The following is a 17894-nucleotide window of genomic DNA, read 5'->3' as shown; positions in this document are numbered from 1 at the left end:
TTTCTATTAAGATTTTCATTTTTTCCTTATTAATGTTTAGAGGCTACGTGCATATGAGTATATAGAAATTAGTCCTTTGGGATACAAATTTATGTTGACTTTGCTTTTGGTGTTTTTTTTTTCCCCCAGCAGCAGTTCTTCATTTTTATGTAACATATTTTTCAATCTTTTATTTTATGGCTTCTGGATTTGTAGTAGAGTTAGCCATTTTAGTCAGAAATTTCCTATGGTTTCCTCAAGTATTCTTAGTTTGATTTGTTTACATTTATCTGATTCATCTGGAATTCACTCTGGTGAGAGGTAAAAGGTATAGATCCAACTTTATTACTCTTAAATGCTACCCAATTATTCCAGCAGCAATTTACTGAATAATCCATCTTTCCATCATGGATTTGAGAGGACACCTTTGCCATACATGAAATTTCTCTATGTATTTGTGTCTATTTCTAGACTTTCTATTCTGTTTTACCAATTTATATATTTACGATCTGGCTCATTACTGTGAATTTATATTTTAATATCTCTTAGGGCTAGTACTCTCATTTCACTCCTCCAAGTTTTCCTGGCTATTCTTGCAGCTTTATTTTTTCATTTGAACTTTGTGATTGTGTTAAAACACATACCTTTCCATTTATTCAAATCTGTTTTTAAAAAGAACGGCTCTTGGTTAAGTGAATAATGTGTTCCAACTTTTACTGTTCACTGGAATGTGCCAATCATCAAATTATTGCTTCTCAATTTGATCTTTAGTACGTGCTCAGTGACAATGGAATCTTGGGTCCTTTAAGCATTTCTCCTTTACAGTGAGTTTGATGCTAAGCTTTGTCAGTAGAAGATGCTGGAGGAACAATGCAGAAGATAGGGAGCTTCTCTTCCCAGTTTGGTGAGCCTTTTTTTTTTTGTAATTGAGACAGAGTCTCTGTTACCCAAACTAGAGTGCAGTGGCATCATCGTAGATCACTGCAGCCTCAAACTGCTGGGATTAAGTGATCCTCCTGCCTCAGCCTCCCAAGTAGCTGGGTCTACAGGTGTACACTACTGTACCCAGCTAATTTTTAAATTTTTTGTAGAGATGGAGTCTTGCTATGTTGTCCAGGCTGGTCTTGAACTCCTAGTCTCAAGCAATCCTCTTGCCTCAGCCTCCCAAAGTGCTGGGATTACAGGCATGAGCCACCTCACACAGCCTAGGTGAGCTTTTGTTCTTGCTCCAGCTGCACAGTCCATGTGTATACGTAGGGGTATCTGGAGGGGGGAATCTGGAGGGGCTCTGCCCTAACTATGTGGCTACAACATGTAGTCCCTCAGTGACCTTGCAGCCTTAGCACAGTGACCACCTTGCTGCAGGGTTCCCAACCCAGGTAGTGCACCTCAGGCCTTACATCCTCAGTGGCACCCTGACTTCCTGAGGTTTGTTTTCCGTGGCCCTCCTGAAGCAAACATCACATGCTGTAGCCCTTGCATCACAACAGTGCCCCAACACCCTCCTGCCCACCAGCCTTAGCTTGTCTGTGCTCCAGGTTGCTGTTCTTTCCTGCTTGCCCACCTCTGGCCTCTGCATCACAGCCATCCAGTGGGCAGCAACCACACCTTCTCCAGCAAAGTCTTAAGTCCAACCCTGGGGAGGTGGTGCCCCTTCCAAGTTTGTCCTTCCTTGGGCACTCGCTCTCAGCCATAGCATACCTAGCAGCATCCTCTTTACATTTATGGCTACTCTCCTGTCATAGTTTAACACTTTAACTTCCGCTCTTTAAAATACTTTGTGGTTTCTGTCTCCCGACTGGACATGAACTGATACATGATACTATAGTAAAAACCCAAAATACCAAATTATGTTGCTATTAAATACCCTAGACCAGTGGTGTTTACACTAGTGTACCAAAGACTTTCTACCGAGTATATAAGAACCCAGCTTTAGGGGAATCTATCTCTCAATCTTTAATTTCTTTTCTTTCTTTTTTTTTTTTTTGAGACAGAGTCTCGCTTTGTTGCCCAGGCTAGAGTGAGTGCCGTGGCGTCAGCCTAGCTCACAGCAACCTCAAACTCCTGGACTTAAGCGATCCTCCTGTCTCAGCCTCCCGAGTAGCTGGGACTACAAGGCATGTGCCACTATGCCCGGCTAATTTTATATATATATGTATGTGTGTATATATATATATATATACACACACACACACACACACACACATACACATTTTAGTTGGCCAGATAATTTCTTTCTATTTTTAGTAGAGACGGGGTCTCACTCTTGCGCAGGCTGGTCTGGAACTCCTGACCTCGAGAGATCCACCCGCCTCGGCCTCCCAGAGTGCTAGGATTACAGGCATGAGTCACCGCGCCCGGCCTCAATCTTTAATTTCTAAAAGTGATACATCTGAGAAGTTTCCTGAATGCTCTTACAAGTTTCTCCATTCCCACAAATTCAGTCCCTATCTATCCTGAATTCTACTTTCATGTATGAACCAAATCACTGATCTTGCTAAGCCCTCTTCGGTGATTAATGGAGTTACTGTAAACCTGTCTTGGACTTGTTTTTCCCCATTTTATACACCGTTCCGTTAAAACAGAAGAGTGGTTTCGGAAATATGGTTTTTAGGCCAGCATTACGATATTCTGATTTCAGATACCTTGTGAAAAGGGTTGCCAGGGTGACTTCGCCTCATTCACCCTGATTATCATCAAGTAATGCTTACTTAAGAAAGAGATCCTAATTAGGAAAGAGAGCTTCAAACACTAAAAATAGCTTGTTCATGTATTTAATTGTACACAATTTTTAAAGCTATTCTCCAGTCTCATTATTAACAGTATGTCATCAATTAAAAAGAAAAGTTCCACTTTCCTGCAGATCATGTGTAGCATGAAAAAAAGATCTACTCAACACTTGATTTAAAATATATATATGAAATATATATAACAAATATTTATACTCCTGTTAACAACAAAAATTCTACAATGAGCTGCCATGCCAATTGGTCTGCTGCAATACATGTTTCTCCTATATTAGAAGATGGAAGCAATAATGAGACTTGTATAAATTAATAGATTGTGTTCTGATTTTTTACATATTCTTATTCATTATTAAAAGTCTAGTAACAGGCCGGGCGTGGTGGCTCATGCCTGTAATCCTAGCACTCTGGGAGGCTGAGGAGGGAGGATTGCTCGAGGTCAGGAGTTAGAGACCAGCCTGAGCAAGACCGAGACCCCGTCTCTACTAAAAATAGAAAGAAATTTTATGGACAACTAAAAATATATGAAAAAATTAGCCGGGCATGGTGGCGCATGCCTGTAGTCCCAGCTACTCAGGACGCTGAGGCAGAAGGATTGCTTGAGCCCAGGAATTTGAGGTTGCTGTGAGCTAGGCTGACGCCATGGCACTCTAGCCCGGGCAACAGAGTGAGACTCTGTCTCAATTAAAAAAAAAAAAAAAAGTCTAATAACAGAGTTTGATTCATGTATGCATATACATTTACCAAAGGAATATCATTGCATTTTACCTATTCCTCACTTCATAACTTACCAGTTCAATTACATATAATTTATCATAAATTCAGTAATGAGAAATAGTATTATCATGTTGTTTTTATAATGTATGGGTTGAACACCCATAATCCAAAATCCAAAATTTGAAATGCTCCAAAATTTGAAGCTTTTTGAGTGCTATCGTGCTCAAACGTCATGCTCAAGGGAAATGCTCATTGGAGCATTCGGGATTTTGGATTTTCAGGAGGGACGCTCAGCTGGTAAGTATAATGCAAATATTCCAAAAGCTGAAAAAAATCCAATGTCTGAAATATTCCCAAGCATTTTGGATAAGGGATACTCAACCTGTATTATTAAAAGGGATAAATTATATTACTTACACATAATTTTGACTTCATGGCTTTTAGAAATCTACCTTACAAGATGTGCTCCCTAATTTATTTCTCAGAGCTTTGTATCATTTTCTTAAAAAGTGTAAATTAACACATTTATTTGAATTGCAAAACAGAAAAATTAGGAAGTAACTTTTTGGTTGATGGGTTTGAATAATAAATTGCTTTGGCCAATTAAATGCCAAGGATCTTCCATAAATTTAATGCACTAAAATCTGCAACTTCAAGTTTTTTTTTTTTTTGGGGGGACAAAAGTACATTTGGGCCAGGCAAGGCGGCTCATGCCTGTAATCCTATCACTTTGGGAGGCCAAGGTGGGAGGATTGCTTGAGGCCAAGAGTTCAAGACCAGCCTGAGCAAGACTGATACTATGTCTCTATAAAAAAAAAAAAAAAAGAAAAATTAGCCGAGCATGGTAGTGTGTGCCTGTAGTCCCAACTACTCGGGAGGCTGAGGCAGGATTGCTTGAACCTAGCAGTTCGACGTTGTAGTGAGCTATGATGACACCACTACATTCTAGCCTGGGCAACAGAGCAAGACCCTGTCTCCGGGAAAAAAAAGAAGTACATCTGAATAAAAGCATTTTATCAAAAGATATCATATGTTCAGGCAAAGATTTATTTAAAAATCTTATTTTTTTCAACCCCCTTTCAGTAAATTGGATTGAATATGGTACCTCTAAAACTACAGTATCAGGCATGTGACACTTACTGACTTTTTTGGTGTCCTTCCCAGACTCTGAGACGGGTAACTGCCTCCAATCCTTGGGTAACAGAAACTTTGTGATTCGGTGCTTTTCAATCCTTTGCTTTCATTAAATATAACGAAAGCATATAACTTGAAAGCTGAAAGAACTGAATGACTTTACTATATTAAAACTCTTTCCTCTCTAAACTACTTACTTATATAAATAAGGTTCTTCAGACATAAAAATCCAAGATAGAATACAACCGATATTGAATTCTATTTTGTTCTAGTAATAAGTACTATTCAATCTAAGATATCTGAAATTATTTTAAAAATTTCTCTTAAAAAGACATACGATAGGGTGACCAACAAAAGAAGTGTAAAATAAAAATATAATATATTAAAATAAAAGTCACAAGGGAGAAGTGGAACAATCATGATCATAATTAATGCTTAACTATTCATTGCATTTGTGTGAACTATTATTGCATTATAGCGTGAAGCACTATAAAAGATACAGTACAGATTTTTTTCTCAAATATTGTCTTAAGTGATGAGGATTCTTATTCATATTTTACACATAAGTTCCTGAACCTCAGGAAGGTTAAATAACTTGCCTTGGGTTACTTAAGAGACACTGTAAGGGTTCCAGTTGCTGATCAGAAATGAAGGTGTGAAATCAATCACAAGAAAATATAAGTCTGGAGAACTTTATAAAAAAATTAAACTCAAGACATTTAGGTCCTTTCCCAGTTTAGTGTACAGTTTAGTGTTGGGAGCTTGGGCTCCGGGGGTGGGTAAAACCTGTGACAGACAGAAACCATGTGTGCCAGGATTGACACAAGGACCTGACATAGGTTTCTAAACCACTCAGTCTCAATATCCTTACCTAAACGTGGGATGACAACAGCAACTCACCTCCTGGCATCATTGGAGCATGAACTGAGATTGTGTTTGCAAAGGGAAAGTACGATATCTGGCATAAAAAGCTTAATCAAAATTAGTATGAATTAAAATATCCAGCCTCATTACTAATGAATTCTTTAGGATAAATTCCTAGAAGTATAATAAATGACTCAGGAGTATAAGACCATTTAAAGGGTAATTACATTCTGCCAAACAATTCTTCAAAAAAGTGAACCTAGTTTGCATTAGAGGAGGAGCTCACCTTTTGGGTCGAGGAAGGCCCATGGGAGTAAGATTAGGATCTGGCCTAGGAATGGTTTTCCGGATGCGAATCTGTGAGACTTTCTTTGGCCTCTTCTCTGGCTCAGCCTATTTGTAAGGGTTAACAAGAAAGATGGTCAAATTGTGAGACATTTTGTTTGGGTTTTTTTCCTTTTTGAGACGGGGTCTCACCTTGTTACCCAGGCTGGTCTCAAATTCCTAGGCTCAAGCGATCCTCCCACCTCAGCTTCCCAAGCAGATGGGACTGCAGGCACACACCACTGTGCCTGGCATATCGTAAGACATTTCATGTATATAAAGTCCCCTTTCTTGACATTCAAGACATCACTTCCTCAGTTTACAGGTGATTCTAATAAGTAGTTTATGACAAAGCTCTCACTCGTATGCCTGCTGTGTTTTCAGCAACTACCCCCTTCATATTATTAAAATAGAAGTGTACATTCAGTTCAGATATTGAGATTATCAGCATGAGAGTCTGTAACTGTTGGAGACAGCAGATGTTACAAAACTAAAAAACATCATTCACTCATCTTTGATCACTCAGTCTGTATCTATCATGTGACAGGAGTCGAAGATGACCACCTCCAATGTCCTGTCACCTGACCCCACCAGCACTTTACATTTACCTCTTTCTGTTCTGGAGGGCTGCTCTGTGGGCAGGGACATGCTACTGTTACACCATCCAGCTCATCAAATCCAGGAACTTGGAACTCAGAGGCTGAAAGCAGGAGCTTGCTGACAGCTGATTCTGTTACCAAGACAGACTTTGGTACCAAGGCAGGGAATGGAGGCTCTAACCTAGCACCACGGAGAGAAAGACAGAAGAAAATCATGAGAAGGGTTTCAACTTCTTAATACTCAGACCAGAGCTGAGGACTCTCCTTCTTTCCAGGAATGATATCACTAGTTAACCTGTTTTCTAGTCACTTTTGGACATCTGTAAACAACTATAAAAATGTGGTCAATCCATTTCATTGGTATGGAGTTTTATGAGAAAAAAATGTAAAAAGGAACAGACTTTTTTTGGGGAAGAAGGCATTTAGTGAACTGAACAAATGAATAGTGCTCAGATGAAGACAATCCTACCCAGAGACTGAAGCTGGCTAAATAACAGACACGAAGAAGCTACAGAGGCGACTTCTGGTACAGTAAGCTGGAGAGTCATTTTCACCTCAAAAAAATAAATAAATAAATGGCATTGATTACACATCCCTAGTTGCTACTTGTAAGAGAGCACATTTGAATCTCAGAGTTGTTTATCTGAGAGATGTAGATCAGGTTTACAAGGATAAGAGGTCACAGTCGTGCCATGCCTGACCCATGGCCCCTGTGCACGCATGCAGGTGTAGTCTCAGATCTCTCTCTCTCTCTCTCTCTCTCTCATGCACACACACCCCTCAAGCTCTCCTGTGTTTACCTCATCTGACTGCCGCTGGTGTTATACGTAGCTTCCACGCCTGGAAGAGGCACGTACGGTAATATGGTGTGGCTGAAGTAAAGTAAAAGCACAAAAGCAACAGGTTAAGGCAGTTAGGGACAACAGGAAAGGTTTTGATGCCATTGGGGGTATTAGCACATGATACTCAAATAGAGCCCCAGGAAGACAAAAAATGTCTGTTACTTTGCATCCAACCAAGAGAATTACCTTTATATGCCCATCACTGGAATTGGGAGCAGGCTGACAGGAAGATTATTTTCTGACATAAATGGAAAGAAGGTAGAGAAAGAAATAAAGAGGACAGTAAGAGAAGGGAGGGAAACAAGAATGACTTTGAGCTCCTTCTCCTAATCAAGTTGTTGAACATATACATGGCTACGCAGAAGGAAACCGTTAAGTTTTATAACTAAGCATTATTTTTCTAGATGAAAAAATAGTATTAATCACTTCTAGGTATTAACACATTAATAGGTTATGTTGGAGAGTTTTGTATGCCTCTCAAAGTAAAACCTACGGTTATTAGAACTTATTATTAATAACATTAGTGTCACTAAAGTTGGTACACAACCCCCCACTGCAAAAAAAATAAAAATAAAAATAAACTAAAACCTGCATCACTTTCTACTGAATTTAAAACTCAGTACAGGTTTAATTAGTAAGACATTTGTGTGATGACCATACAATTTATCTCCTCTCAGATGTAAGAGAAATTTGTTTAACAGTTAAGAAAACCCAGATAATTCAGGTTTTTAGAATACATTTAATGCCAACTTGGGTTTCCCTGAAGAGCACCAGTAAAAGAATGAGAGGCAGAATGGAATATTGGCAAAGCAGCTGACTGAATCAGGGACCAGGAGCCCTGAGTTCTAGTTCTAACTCAGCTGAAACCCTAACCAACTCTTGATCTGGCTTAGGAGAAAACATTCATGTGCCTCTGGAAGTTTACATATGCCTGAGTTTTATAGCTGAGCCTATAAAAAAGCCAAAAAAGATGTCTGTCCAACCTGTTTTGTTTTTTTTTTTTAAGTTTATTGACAACATCCCTGTCCATAATTAGAGGGACTTTTATTTTATTTTTTTGAGAGGGGTCTTGCTCTGTCACCTGGGCTAGAGTGCAGTGGCATCATCATAGCTCACAGCAACCTCAAACTCCCGGGCTCAAGTGATCCTCCTGCCTCAGCTTCCCAAGTAGCTGGGAGAGTACAGGCATGTGCCACCATGCCCAGCTAATTTTTCTATTTTTTGTAAAATAGCCTGGGTCTTGAGCTCCTGGCCTCAAGCAATCTTCCTGCCTGTAAACCACTGGGATTACAGGCTTGAGCCACCGTGCCCCATCCAACCTGTATTATAGACTGCTGGAGAACAAAGTCCTATGGAAACTAAAATTAATCTTTGTTAAGGCTTGTTTTCTGGGGCTACCCGATTTATCTTGCAATTGTAAGTGTGTTTAGAAAAACAGCAGCCTTGTAAACTCTAAGCCCAGGCACATGATGTTAAGGTGCTTTTAGAGCCAATGAGAAGAAAAAGTCTCCACGAACCTCACCTCCAGCTTACACTTGAATTTAAATTAAATTAAATAAAAGCCAGATATAGGAAATAAGGGATAGAGAGAAAATATTCTACATCAAGAAACAAAAAAGTCAGGTGGGAAAGAGTTCTGGAAGAGGAAAAAGGGCCAAAGGTTCACACCTTCACAGGGTGAAGTATGTACCCTCTACACTAAATTCAGGAATAAATATAGTTTAAAGAAAGTAGCACAATTTAAAGCTGTGTGCCATAGATACACAGCAGAGCAATCATGAAGATTTTAGAGGCATACTGACAAACTAGACAATAAAAGCAGTATACCATTATTTTAAACAATTTGATTCATTCTAACGTATTTTTATGGCTACCTTATAAGAAGTGAATATTTTTCTACTAACTATAGGACAAGTATTTATAACAGTAATTCATCTTTCAATTTCAATCAGCAACGTTCAGGTTTTGGAATGTTTTTCTGGAACCCTTTTATTTATTCAGTTTTCTGCTAAGATGCTCAGAGCATTGCACAATGTGCACTGGCAGCTTTTAAATGACACAGAATGATTCTGAGCCAGGCTCAGCAGTGTGCATCTACAGTCCCAGTTACTCAGGAGGCTGAGCCAGGAGGACTGCTAGAGTCCAAGAGCTCGAGTCCAGCCTGGGCAATATAGTGAGACCTGGTCTCAAACAAAAACGGATAATGATTCTCATTAGAGACTCCATAGAGACACACAAAGAACAAAGTATTTCCCAGGCTATTTGGAATATTAAGGCTTTTTCACTGTTGCTGTTGTTTAATTTTTCAACTATAACAATGGTAATAGCAAGTTAAAGTTTGCCACTGGACGTGGTGGCTCACACTTGTAATCCCAACACTTTGGGAGGCCAAGGCAGGAAGATCACTTGAGGCCAGGAGTTTGAGATCAGCCTGGGCAACAAAGTGAGACCCTATCTCTAAAAAAAAAAAATACATAAATAAAAAGTTTCTGTTTACCAAAAGAATCATAAATAGGAAGATTTCTCTATCATGTCTATAGCAGCTCTTCGGGGATTCTTAAGATGAATAAATAGTTTAACTCTCATTCTTTCTCTTCTCTTATTTTCAATCAGAAGGTATGATATTGATGAAATTATTTTTAAGCATTCTCATGGTCAAACTACAAGAACTCCTTCCCAGTTCACTTTAAATTCTATAAATCCTAAAACTAAAAAAATTTGAAGCCTCCACACTGCAGAAATGCAGAGGTTCATAAACGAGACTTGGTGATACCTATATAATTTATTCATTTATTAAAAAGTATTTATCCTGTATTCTCTACACAACACTGAGTTAGGTGCTGGCTGCATAATGCTTTGTGAACAAGATATAGTTACAAGCGATTATCTGCCACTATTTATAGTCTTCCACTTGTAATGAGTGTTTGTTCTTTGCAAGGTGGGGGCCAAGAGGAGAAAAGAAGATTCAAAAGACTTGATAGTTTGAAGAATAAAATGTACAGAAAAAAGAATGGGGCAAATACAGGAGTAGATTCCACAGGAGAATGGGGGGGATGTCTATACTTAAGACTTATTGCATTTTCTCAGCAGAGATTTGGCAAGATAAACAGAAAATGCAGATACAAAGAGGACTCCAAATAGCCTTGCATTTCTAGTAGAGCCCCTCTTTCCTCCCCACTGGCAGGAAGCAAACGTGGGACACTTGCAAAGAACGGGACAGATTTTACCTGCTCATGGTGCCCAGACTTGGCTGCTGCTTGCCGTCAGTGGAATGAAGAGCAGAGATTTCGAAGGAGCAGGTGGAAGGCCCATGCTGACTCCAAATGGACAGCACTCTGCCCACCGAGTAGGGCAGAGAACAGAAGACCTTGTCTGCTATGGAGTCTGGAGACCTCAACCCTTTCAAGCCCTGTATAAACTGGGTCATGAAGAGCCTCTGCATGGTAGGCATGTGACTGGAGAAGCTCCGTTTTTTTGTCCAGATTCGGTAACATCCCGGGGAACAAAGTGCTAGAAGTGTGTGAAGGCCAAGGACAGAGCAGTCTGCTCTGGTCTGGACTATGGCAGTGCCTCCATAGTCTTGGAGAGGAGCTGGAGGCTGTGGAGGAGCCTGAGTGTGTGCCTGACTATGGAGGCCAGTGTCTTCCCTGAATGTGGCCATCCCAGGGCAACCATGGGACAAGAAGAAAGAAAAGGTCCACTTGGGAGGCTGTGACGGGCACTGGGAGGCCTCTCCTAAGGCAAGCCTTGCTGGAGCACAGTGCTCAGGAAAAGTCCTTGAGGACTCAGTCATGCAATCTGAGCCCGATTTCGTGTGAAAGGATACTGGGAAGATTTTGGAACCAAACAGCAGCGATGGCATCTTGTTGCTCAAATCTGTGAAGCTCATTTTGATGGCTTCGAGAGAATAAAGTGCCAATGGCTTACTGTTAGGCCCCTTATCCCATCCACTAGCTGCCAAATATGGATTCAGCTGCAGTGTGTTGTAGGAAAATCCATCCAGGAGCCGTTTATATCTGAGGCGCTTGTAGGTTTTAGCCACTGGAAGAAGTTCAGAGGAACACCGCCGATATCTTAGTTTCTGGGTGGTCTTTGCGGCTGGGGCCAGTTTGGAGGCAAGGATGGACAGCTTGTTTAGTAAGGCTGATTCTTTGGTAGGCTTCCTAAAATTCAGGCTCCTCAAGGGATGGCATGGTGTAGCCTTCTGCTTTGGTATGTGGCTAATTAAGCTCCTGGCAGGTGGTGTTTTGGGTTCCAATCGTGTAGGCGCAGACATAGCACTTGAACTAAGCAGTCTGTGTGCTTTTGTGGGGACGGGATCAGAGGAACTCTTTAAAAAGGCAGAACTTCTGATTTTACTTATTTTTCTCCCCACACTGACTTGCTCCTGACACAAAATTTTCTTACATGTTCGATGGAGCTGCTTCTTTAAGGGAAGTATTTCTTTCTTTGCAAAGGCACCATGTATCTGGTCACACCCAGCAGTGTTGGGGTCTTGTGCTTTCCTAGGGGCACCAGGAAGGCAAGGACCTGTGCATGATTCAATGTCCTTCTTTAAAGGATGGCGTAAGTTTTCTTCCTTTTGGTTTTCCAACTTCTGAATAACTGCAGCAGTGTCCCCCTTGGCCAGCTTTGCTAGGGTGATTTCTTTCATCATGGTGGAATCCTCTTTGTCAACCTTAGGTTGGTTCTTGTTTTGGGTATTGTCTAACATGTTAGAGGATACACACTGTTCCGATATTGTATGTGCTTTTCGATGTATGTATGCCTCTTCCTTCTGCAACATGTAGTCCAAAACCCTCTGGTTTTGGTGTTTTCCAGCATCACCAAGCATCCTTTGGCATTTAAAGTGGGTCTGAGAAATCTTGCTCACATTATCACTAGCATTATCTCCTCTGATAATCATCGCTTCAGATTCCTCCCCAACAGTTAAGTGACCCACTGGTCCCCTCTGATGTTCCTCAGTTTTTTCTCCTGTCATTTTAGGTTCCGTTTCCATTGTCAAAGGCAAATGTCTATACGTGGCATTCTCACAAGGATGACAAGCTTTGCAAGCATTCTTTTCCACACTGACACATATGCTGCCTTCTCCACCAGAATTATTCATATCTCTTGAAATTCCTTCCTTCATCTCAGGCAGGACTGTGCAGTCCTTTACGTTTTCACAAAGCATTTCATTGACTTTTGGTTTAAAAAGAGTTTTCAGGTCAGTTTCTTCACTATTAATATTAGTTTTTGAATTCTCTTGAGAAGACAGACACAAAGGCATTATCTCAATGGATTCCAGGCTCCCTAGGGAAAGAGAGTTCTCATCTTGGCACCTAGAAGATATCGACTCTTTCAAGGAAATTTCAATGGTATTTTCTTTGCCAAACTCAGAATTTCTTTCTAGTCTTGATCCTTCAGTCATTTCTTGTGTTTCTCTCAGAGGTGCTCCTTTACTTTGCTGTTCATGAAGATTATAATTTAAAGACACATTTACTCTATCCAATATTCTTGTATTTGGTTCATGATCTGAAACAGACTCCGTCTCATGGGCACAAGACTCTGGACAGTTTTCCATTTCACAATCTTTTAAAGATCTACATGCTTTCTCTTCACATGATTTTTTTGTTTCAAGAGATCCCACTGTAGAATCAGCAGCATCTGGGAAATCTGAGTCCTGGTCAGTCGTTTCTATAAATGCAGCATTCAGTTCTTTTCTCTGAGACAAGGTACTCCTTGGGGTTTCCTGAAATGCCAGTCCACCTTGCCTTGCACCACTATCAAGTGTACTAGTTGCTTTCACGTCCAGCATGCCTTGTGTAGGCTTATTACTACAGTCTGTGTTGACGGTAGCTACCATACCGTCCGTGGACTCTTCACAACCAGAAGTATTTTCACAGTCTCCTTTCAAATCACCTTTCTTTGGTCTCCCACAAGACTGTGGGTTATTACTGCCTGAAATGACCAGCAGATCGTTTTGGTGGTGGCGCACCTCCCTGTTAGGCTCTGTGACAGTGTCTCTCTGGTCACCACCTAGTGTCTCCTTAGCTGGTGTATCTTCATTTCTGCATTCATCAGGTCTGTTTTGATTACTCTGGCAGTCAAGGACTTCATCTGCCTTCTGATCAAGAGTTTCCACTGCTTTGTTCATGTTTTTAAAGTTGGAGAATGTAACAGTAGGAGACTGGTCCAACAATATTTCAGGACTTGGAATGTTTGCAGATTGGTGTAGTTCTTGTGTGGCACAATCAGAGATGTTATGCTTACAAAATACAGTCTCTTTGGATATATCTTGTTTCATTCCTTCTAATCTTTCCTCACTGGGTTTGATGTGACTGGTGGTGAAAATAGTTTTGTTTGAAACTCCACTATTTAACGTGCCTGCTGTCATCTCATTTCTGATCTCACCTCTTTGAAGGTTGCCTTTAGTTTCTCTCTCATCAAGTTCACTTTCCTCTGATGTATAACTCACCTTATGGCTGCTACCTTCCACAGAGTCTTCTGTCCCTTGGCAGTGGTTAGTGCTGTGCTGAACTGCATTTTCACATTTTGTTATCAAAGAGTTATCAATTCTCAGGCTGATTTTGCTGGATTCAAAAGCAGCACAAACAGAATACATGTTCTCTTCTGGTGCATTTTTCCCTACACAATGACAGCTAGACATATCTTGAGACTGAGCATTGTGACATTCTGTAACAGAGACCACTTGAGGAAAGCTAGCTACTTCTTTCTTACTTGAGAGAAGCCTGGAATGTAGATCTTTTGTTCTTGAATCAGCCATTTCTTTTTTTCTCTCTAGGTTTTCTGGTTTGATGTTTAAGGTGAGACTGTTAGAAGAGGCACCGCAGGTTTTGCCACCTGGTAGAGAGATGTCTTTCATTTTTGTCTTAATGGGAATGGTCTGAGTGTTATCAAAGACATCTGCTCCATCCTCTAATGGAGGGTGATGGCTCGGTTGGGCATCTTTGCTTGTTGCTAAAGGCATCTCTTTGTTTATATTTTGTAGAAAGTCAGTTGGCAACTTTGTGTGGTCTGGAGAATTAAGGGACACTTGTTGATTTAAAACACATTCACTTTCTACTTTGTTTACAAGTTCATCAGTACAAGAAAGTTCATTCATCTCACAGGCAATGTTCTGTTCATCTAAATGTGGAATATTATTTTCTGACCCAGAGCTGTGATCAAATTCTGGGGATGGTGGCAACTGAGCAGTATCTTTGCTGGGTTTTAAAATCTCATTTATAGGACTTATTTGATCCTCTGGCATTAAACTCACAAGAGATTTTCTTTCAAACAGAAAATCATTACATGATGCTTCATTTAAATGGGTGTCACCTTCCGGATTTCTCTGGATGCTGACTAAGGAGTTAGAGTCTTTACTGTAAATCTTTTCATGTAACATATTGGGCTCTATAGTGGTTATCTGTTCTGGCTCTTCAACCTGCATCGAGGAGGAAAAATTGCTTTTTTCAGAGTGTCCACCTGCATGGCTCATATTAATAAAAGTTTCTCTATGGTCCTCAGAGTTTGTCAAGTTATCTTGAATGTCTAAAGCAATTCTCAAATCACTTTTTTTAAACATTACTCCTGTGGCTTCAGTAAAAGAATTGGGCATTAATGAACTACAGCTCTCTGTATGGAGACTGCCTTGAATGCAATAGTTATTGTGGATATTTTCTTTTGAGGAATCAACAATCTTTTCTCCACCAGAACAATGATGACCAATCTCCTTTTCTGGCTGTGTGGCTTTAACAGGAAACAGTTCCCCTCTTTGACTCCTGGGATTCCAGTGCTGTTCTTCACTTTCTTCTCTAGAAGCTGAGTCCTTGTTTTGATCATCCCCATCAAAACAGGAATTGTCTGTTGTTTCAGCAGATCCCTTCAGCAAACCATCTCCTTCAAAACCACATTTTTCTAAGGATAATGTTCTGGATTCTGGACCAGACAAATCTGATGTGAAACATGAAACTTCAGAATTTTCTTCCAAGGGTTCTATAGCAACTACACTTCTTCTGGCTATGGGTCCATCAGGTACAGAACTGTGTTTTTCATGATGGTGGCCATGAATCTGTGGGTGATTGTCAGCTGCTTCACAGACAAAGTTAAATTTACACAACTTTTCCTTCCCACTGTCCACTTTGCAAATGGCACTGTTCCCTGGTAATAATGACATCCAAGAAGGACAGGTTTTTAATTCTTCACAATCTTTCTCTTTAGGAGTTGCTTCTGTTAATCCACGGTCCACAAAGGTTAAAGGCTCTATGGTAACTAATTTGCTGGTTTCTGAAACCTCACCACTGGCCATGATTTTGTCTACTTCTGGGTATTCACTGCACCCAGCTGAGAGACCTTTACTCACATTGCCATTCTTGTGTCCTTCATTATTGTCTGTCTTAGTCCCATTGACCTTCACACCTTGTACTTCTTCAATGGATTTTAACAGAGTTTCAGTTGTAATCTGTACATTTCCTTCTGTGCAAAAGAAATAAATCCAAATCAGTAAGTAATCATAAAAAAAATTGTTTGCTATACCTTCATGAATTTTATCATGCTACACACAACAACAACAAAAAAGACCCAACTGAAAAAGAGAATTGCAGTTAGGGCACTATACCACTGATTTCAATTTTCTCTGCAAAATATGACAGAGGGCTAAAAGTAGATTTGCCAGTAACTGGTAATTTTCTTTTCTTTTCTATTTTTTGAGATAGGGTCTCGCTCTGTTACCTGGGGTAGAGTGTAGTGGCATCATCACAGCTCACTGAACTGGGCTCAACCAATCCTCCTGCCTCAACTTCCTGAGTAGTTGGGACTACATGCACATGCCACCACGCCCAGCTAATTTTCATTTTTTGTAGAGATGGGCTCTTGCTATGTTGCTCAGGCTGGTCTCGAACTCCTGACCTCAAGTGCTCCTTCTGTCTTGGCCTCCCAAAATGCTGCAACTACAGGCATGAGCCACTGTGCCCCACTAGAAACCAATCATTTTCAAAAAATGCCTTTCTCTAAATGTTATACAGCATTCGTAGATCAATGCTGGACAACTGAATACAACATGGAGACATATGCCTAATTCAGAGTCTTAAGAAGCTTCTATTTCAAAACATTAATAGAGTAGATTCACAATATAACAGCTTACAGCATTAGATAACCATCTATCTCATTATTTGAATTTATATAAGTCATAGATAAAATTACTCTTTGAAGAAAAACAATTATTCGTAAAACTTAATATAAAAGAGATTAATCTGTAAATTGAATATTAGCCTTGAAGTCAATTATCTACTACAACTGGCTTTCTATAAGGTTGAGCTGATAATTATTGAAGTGACAGATACATGGGAGTTTAATAGTCTTTCCACATTCAAATAAGTTTGAAAATTCCCATTATGAAACATTAAAAATCAAAAACCTTTCTAAGCAGAATATAAATACAATTCATAAAGAATTTTTCCTGCAGTTTCTCTGAAATGCTAGGTACAAGATGTAGTTAGCATAAAGAAATTCCCCAAACTTGTTAACTACACCCACACACACAAACATTTTCATCCCTCCTCCCCTTTTAGAAAACAAACCCAAGCTATACACATGTATGTTTATATAGGGGTGTGTGTGTGTATGTATGTAACAAGATACCTGCACTAAACAAATTAAGCAAAATGCAAATCAATTTAAATGTCCAATCTCCACTAGCATGTAAACCCCACGAGGGTAAGGATCTTGTTTGTTTTCTTCTCTTCCCTATTGTCCAGCATAATGCCTGGTATACAACAGTACTCAATAAATATTTGTAAAATTAATGAATACGGCTAGGTCAAATCAACAAATGCTATTAACAATGAGTTTCTAGAGCTTCCTAATCCATTTTTCAACAGGTTCTGAGAGCAGCAATTACCAAGAGCCATGACTATGAAACCAGACCACCTTTGACTCGATCTTGGCTCTGTGATACTTACTTCTCTGAGTTTCTTTCTTTGTAAAAAGTAGGGGAAGTACACTAACTTCAGTGCTATATTGAGGACTAAATTAAATAATACATATAAAATACGACCTGGTATAGTGCCTGTCATATAAAAGAAAGGTGTCTTTCCTTTGTTCTGCTTTCTTTATTTTACTGGACCTAAGAATAGTTAAAATGATAATTAGCCCAGGAATAGCATTTAAAAATATTGGGAGTCAGCAGATACTAGATTGATAAATGTATACTGGGTTCCACAAGTTTTCACAGATACCAATCATTGACAAAAGGCAGCCTGTAATTCCTAATTCCCCACACAATATTTATCATTGTGAAACTAAATTACTTTCCATATCATAGCAGACAGTGCTACACTATGCATTAATTTCTAAGCACGAATACTCCAAATGGCTTTATCTTTCTACTGGATGCTAGAGCACTCGTTAAACCATCTGTGTATATTCTGGGCCTTCCCTCAGTTCCAGCACCATCCTACCTGTATCCCTCATCGCACCTGCTCAGGAAAACTGTGAAACTCTTCATCCATCCCTAAACTGTGGGTTTGCTCTGTGCAAGGCACTTAAAGCAAGACTCTCCCCTCAGAGCCCCTTTGGTGCTAGAAAAATACCCATTCTCCACGTAGTCAAGAGTCTTAGGGAGGAGGCAGAGGAACAGGCACTTCCCAGGCAGTGTAGCAGAAGGCTGGGTGTGGAAGGCTTGTGTACAGCTGGAAAGCAAAACGATACTC

At 40.0% G+C, this 17894-nt stretch overlaps 1 protein-coding gene across 1 annotated transcript in view; it reads right to left on the bottom strand.

The window, feature by feature from the left end:
• Positions 1–17894, bottom strand: part of PRR14L (proline rich 14 like) — a 55194-nt gene that overhangs the window by 14500 nt on the left and 22800 nt on the right. The window contains exons 3-6 of the mRNA XM_069496885.1: positions 10431–15660; positions 7162–7233; positions 6371–6542; positions 5725–5831 (exon numbers count right to left, since the gene is read on the bottom strand). Of these exons, the coding sequence (XP_069352986.1) occupies positions 5725–5831; positions 6371–6542; positions 7162–7233; positions 10431–15660 (5581 nt within the window). The remainder of the gene's footprint in view (positions 1–5724; positions 5832–6370; positions 6543–7161; positions 7234–10430; positions 15661–17894) is intronic.

The sequence above is a fragment of the Eulemur rufifrons genome, chromosome 21 (genome assembly GCF_041146395.1).
Source record: "Eulemur rufifrons isolate Redbay chromosome 21, OSU_ERuf_1, whole genome shotgun sequence".
NCBI classification, from domain to species: Eukaryota; Metazoa; Chordata; class Mammalia; order Primates; family Lemuridae; genus Eulemur; species Eulemur rufifrons.
The sequence above is the reverse complement of the archived record's forward strand: the minus strand, read 5'-3'. Positions and strand labels throughout refer to the sequence as shown.